The following is a 5169-nucleotide window of genomic DNA, read 5'->3' as shown; positions in this document are numbered from 1 at the left end:
TTTGTATGTTCACATCTTGTTTGAGCTATCAAATATCAATTTATTTTGCCAGATGATGATTTCAACTTAATCTTACCTTAGGGATTCTGTAGCCGGGCTCCAGCCCAGCTATCATTACTCTGTATTGTTTTGTGTCTTTGTCCTTCAGAAGGATTTCTCGGTTAAGATTTGAGCTTAATATGCCTAGCTAGTAGTATCACTGACTAGCTCTAATTTCCATTCCATCGAAAATTCGAAATGGCACATGTTTGATGTTCTTGCTTTGCATATGGGCTATTGGGCCGTAGGTCTATATCGATACAGGCTGGGAGATATTGTGAAGATAGCGGGCTTCCACAACTCGACGCCAGAGCTCCAGTTCATCTGCCGCACAAGTCTAGTCCTCAGCATCAACATCGACAAGAACACCGAGAAAGACCTGCAGCTAGCCGTCGAAGAGGCGGAGAAGCTCTTGGCCGCGGAGAAGCTGGAGGTGGTGGACTTCACGAGCCTCGTGGACAGATCAAGCGACCCAGGTCACTACGTCATCTTCTGGGAGCTGAGCTCCGACAGCGCCAGCGAAGATGTCCTGAGCGGCTGCGCGAACAGCATGGACCTGGCCTTTGTGGACGCCGGGTATGTCGGGTCGAGGAAGATCAAGACCATCGGCGCCCTCGAGCTCCGGGTCCTCCAGAAGGGAACCTTCGGGCAGGTCATGGACCACTACCTTAGCCTCGGCGGCGCCGTCAGCCAGTTCAAGACGCCGCGGTTCGTGAGCCAGTCCAACAGCAAGGTGCTGCAGATACTGAGCAGGAATGTCACCCAGACCTACTTCAGCACTGCGTATGGACTGGTAGCTGAAAGCATAGTGAAAGTGCATGGCGTACGATCCATCATGTTGGGAGTAGCCCAACTGATAGGTGTATCATATATTGTCAGTAGCTCTTATGTAATTAGCTGTTTGACAGTGTATGTATGTAGCCGTGATGCGAGGTTGCTGCATTCTTAGCGTTGCATTTAGCAGCCGTGTCATCCCTGAAGAAAATTTAGAAAGATCACATGTGTTCTGAAGCAAACAAGTTGTGTACTACAAGAAGCAAACTCAGTCGATCCAGCCACAGCCTTTGCATGAGAAAAACCGCCAAAAGTTTTCATGTGCTTTACAAACAAATCTGGAGCCAGACGGGGTCACTACTCTTCATGCAGATTTGGCTGCTCCATGACCAACAATCGCATGAGCAGGACAGCATTGACACGTAAAACCACAACAACCGAGGAAAAAAAAACATGTTGCCCCAATGCAAGAACAGATGGACTCAACACAGGGTTGATCAAAGTTGGCCGTGGGGCGGCAGATCCGGCTCGACCGCGGCAGCACTCTGATCATGGACCATGCCAGCGCAGGCACAGGCGAGCGGCGCTTGCCTCGGCCGGGCCGCCCAGGTGGCCACCGCCCTGAAGAGCGCCCTCAGCGTGACCTTCCTGTGGTGGACCCTGCTGACCGGCACGACCTGCCTGCTCTTGCCCCTCGTCCCTCCCGCGGCTGGTGGTGGCCCGTCGTCGCGGAGAGCGAGGACGCCGGCGGCCGCGAGGAGGCGCTTGTCGAGGAGCCGGCGCACGGCGGCCAGCTCGTACGAGTCGTACAGCGAGCTCCCGGTGTCCCACACCGCCTTGCCGCTTGCGTCGTCGGTGCCCACGCCGCCGCCTCCTGCTCCCTCCAGCTCGTGGCGCTTCCGAGACATGATGCTATCGATGATCGAGTCTGCTGGCTGGCCGGAGGTGGAAGATGCAAATGCGCAGCGCGATGGAGAAATGGCCGTGCGCTGATCTTTTCTGTCTGCGGCTTCTTATGTTTTATTTTTTTGACGAGTTTTTCTCGGCAGCCAAAAATCGAATCTGCCTGCGTAAGTTGTGTGCAGGTCACGCTAGCTAGCTGTGTTTTGGACTTTTGGTAAGGTTAGGCACGAAACAAATGTGACGTGCGAACTTGTCCAAACCAGTACTCCAGCGAATACGACGCGCCAGTTTTCTTAGAAACAATTTGTGGCATGTCAAATGAAAAAGGTGCAGCAGAACCAGCTGTTCACCAACCTCAAAGGACGTTTGGACATCTAAACTGTTCCAATCCAATGGCCAACGCCAATGCCCCCTTTGGTTGGAAACGATCAAGTCTTCAAACAGGGACGACAAGCAGATGTACGCTATCTGCCGGGGTGGCGGGTTTTATTACTGTACTTGTGCTAGGTAAATGTCCGTGCGTTGCAACGGAAAAAATAATGCCACAATAACGTATGAATAGGCAATGAAAGATTGATGTTGCATCACCTGTCAGGTGGCTAAAACCTATTGTTGAAATATTGAGAGACTCTTGGAAAACGCTCAGCCTTCTACTGCCGCAGATTAATTAGAGTATCCAAAACTTCAACTCAGCCGACAAATGCCATAGTGCTAGCTTGCAGTCCTAAAATTGAGGTGTCTCAACGCATATTCCACTGGGCATTATCTGCTCCACCAAAAATATCAGGTAGTACGTAGTAACCTGCAACGATGACCATGCTATAATCAGTATCAACTGAAAGGTAGAAGCCACTCAACAAACACAATGAGAATTGGAGAAGGTCATGGTTTTGAAGAGCTGCAAAAAGACAACATGAATCCTCCACTCACGGCATCAACAGCAGAATCCCAGAATGAAGCTTTCTTTTGTAACCTTTAGCATTCAGCTGAGCTTCAAAGTCAAGTTAATTGGTCATGCCAAGGTGAGCTTCCTCAATGGCACCACGTAACTTGCTGTGCAGTCATTATGTCCTTGATCCCCGAGACAAAAGCTTACTTGAGTTGAATTTCTATAGAAAGTCAAGAACGTTCAGGAAATTCCTCCTGGATGCTGCAGGGAAAGAATGAGAAAAACATGATTCTAAGTTAAATGTTTGGAACGCAAGAAGATCAAGACTTCATGAACAAAGTGCATAGTTCAGCGAACAACAACAGACCAGACACTTTCACATCTAATGTAGCAAAGGTAACTGGACAGCCTCATCTAAAATGGGGATACCTGTGCTGAATGAAGGCAAGACCTTTAAGTCAAGAAATAATTAAGCTTCGTTATTCTGTTTCTACTTTCTATTCTAGGCCCTAACTGCTAATTCAATTTTGGCAAGTGAAGGGTGTCATCATGCAGAACTTAGTTTAGGTTGTATATGGTAAAGCTAGAACCAAAATATATCTCTGAAATTATGCTTAGCACAAGTTATAATATATAATATCTGTACTGAATTTCGTAACTCACTTTTGGTTTATAAAGTCTTCTTATGGGGCACAAGTTTAATCAGGAAAACATGAAGATCGCAGTAAGGAATCTGTAAATATGAATCTCCGAAATCTCTGAATCTCTAAACATGAGGCAATGACACACAATTCTCTGAATCTCCAAATCTCTAAACATGAGGAATCTCTAAATATGAATCCAATGAATTTTCTTCACAATAATATTTTAGTCAGATCAAGGATCAATAAAAGAATCCACAATCATCACACATAATAAAAAAAATCAGCAGTCATCACCCAGAAGTCACAATCATGCATGACACTACGACAGTGCACACCATGAGGCAAAATAGACGAAGTGGATTCTGGTGCTTTCTTACTTCTTCTGACCTGCAAAGTGCACACCATGAAACCAATCTTGTAAGGCCCATGTATATACAACAGATGTGTGATAACAGTTATAAGTTTTTAGATCCTAGAAAAGTTAATCTTCACCTATAATGATGCAAAGTAAATTCAGATGCGCAAATGGCTCAACCACACTGACTACATGCTATCAAGAAGAATGCATAGTCTAATAAATTATTTCTTGTAAAGGTACAGGGGATGTCCAAAATTCAGATAAACTTATGGAACAAATGTGCAGCAATAGAACTTCACCTAGAAGAGTTTGGATGCTCACGGTTTTTTTTTTTTTCTGTAGGCTCTGAGCCAAACCGTAACTCTGTGCTGCTATGCTGCTACAGGAGTACAGGACCTAACAGAACAAGCATTTGTTACCTATTTGAAATCACTGAAATTTCTGCAAGTTCATGTTGTTCAGGAGCTTGTTGGAGCCTTTTTTGCTACAAATATTTTTCAGGGACAAACAAAATCAAGTTCTGAATAGCGGCAATGGTGGCTGGGAGAAGATGTACTGTATACATATGCATCGAAGGCGGTGAACTACCTCAAAGCTTGTTAGCACCGGCTCAGCGCTGTGAAGGCGGTGAAGTGGAGCAGGAGGCGCAGCCGGGGCAGACCCGTCCGGGGCAGCGAGGGTGGTCCTGGCCGCGTCTGCTGGTGGTTGTTGGGGTCGGCGTGGCGAAGGGCGCCGGCGGTGGCCTTGGGGTCGGCGAGGCGAGGGCTCGGCGGGTCGGTGCAGGACGGCGATGAAGGCGTGGGCTTCCGGCACGGGCGTGACGCTGCCTTGACCGCTGCCTCTGGCAGGCAGAGCAGGAGGCACGGCCGGGGCAGATCCGTCCGTCGCGGCGAGGGTGGTCCTGGCCGCGGCTGCTTGTGGATGTTGGGGTCGGCGTAGCAAAGGGCGTCGGCGGCGGCCTTCGCGTGGCCGAGTCGAGGGCTCGGCGGCGCGGTGGAAGACGATGATGAAGGCGTGGGATTCCGGCGCGGGCGCGGCGTTGCCTTGACCGCTGTCGTCCTCGCCGAGGCCCACCAACAGCGCGCGCGCCGAGCAGGACTGCGAGGGCGAGGGCGACGACGGAGGCCAGCCAAGTGCGGCGCGCGAGGAGGACGGCTGGCGAAGGCGGATTTGATTTCCGGAATCCCGGCCTTTCTTCCCTGAGAGCGCGTGCGAAGGCGAAATATCGCCATATCGGAGCTTTGTTCCCTGAGCGCGCGTGCGGAAGCCTCCGGGGTGGGCACGGTACAGAGGGAAGTCTGCTTGCAGGCGGGGCGGGCTCTTAACGGGCCCCGCACACTCGCCACGTAAAGTTTTCCTTCGTTGCTGTTGTGGCTCGACTACAAATTTTTTTTTTTTTGCCCAACATCTTTAAACCCATCAAACCCGTTGTGCAAAAGACAAAGCTCGCAACAACCCGTAAGACCCACAACACCCTCTTCTGCTCTCCCTTCCGGCTCGTCATGAACCCTACCGTTATCGCGCTGTCACGGTACGGTGGCGTCGGGCATCACCCTCCTCTG

At 49.9% G+C, this 5169-nt stretch overlaps 2 protein-coding genes across 4 annotated transcripts; one reads left to right on the top strand and one right to left on the bottom strand.

The window, feature by feature from the left end:
* On the top strand, positions 1 to 1004 carry LOC136456246 (jasmonoyl--L-amino acid synthetase GH3.5-like). Its single transcript, XM_066456041.1, has one exon. The coding sequence runs from the start codon at positions 245 to 247 to the stop codon at positions 986 to 988; it is 744 nt and encodes a 247-aa protein (XP_066312138.1). The 5' UTR covers positions 1 to 244; the 3' UTR covers positions 989 to 1004.
* Positions 1005 to 1100: 96 nt separating this feature from the next.
* Positions 1101 to 4885, bottom strand: LOC136456247 (uncharacterized). 3 transcript variants are annotated; one of them, XR_010759388.1, is made up of 4 exons: positions 4196 to 4885; positions 3269 to 4091; positions 2647 to 2866; positions 1726 to 2518 (listed from the first exon to the last, which is right to left on the bottom strand). XR_010759388.1 is itself a non-coding variant. In XM_066456042.1 (3 exons), the coding sequence occupies exon 3, from the start codon at positions 1719 to 1721 to the stop codon at positions 1311 to 1313; it is 411 nt and encodes a 136-aa protein (XP_066312139.1). In that variant the 5' UTR covers positions 1722 to 2518; positions 2647 to 4091; positions 4196 to 4885; the 3' UTR covers positions 1101 to 1310. The 3 variants fall into 3 exon arrangements, 1 of the variants encoding a protein (XP_066312139.1); XM_066456042.1 differs by having other exon boundaries at positions 1101 to 2518; positions 2647 to 4091; XR_010759387.1 differs by having other exon boundaries at positions 2647 to 4003.
* Positions 4886 to 5169: the final 284 nt, after the last annotated feature.

This window comes from Miscanthus floridulus, chromosome 6, assembly GCF_019320115.1.
Source record: "Miscanthus floridulus cultivar M001 chromosome 6, ASM1932011v1, whole genome shotgun sequence".
Lineage (NCBI taxonomy): Eukaryota > Viridiplantae > Streptophyta > Magnoliopsida > Poales > Poaceae > Miscanthus > Miscanthus floridulus.
Note: the sequence above shows the minus strand (reverse complement) of the source record. Positions and strands in the feature narration are given on the sequence as shown.

Excerpts from the sequence above, each read along its gene's own strand:
- LOC136456246 (XM_066456041.1), top strand. The coding sequence starts at position 245 with ATGTTTGATGTTCTTGCTTTGCATATGGGCTATTGGGCCGTAGGTCTA.
- LOC136456247 (XM_066456042.1), bottom strand. The coding sequence starts at position 1,721 with ATGTCTCGGAAGCGCCACGAGCTGGAGGGAGCAGGAGGCGGCGGCGTG.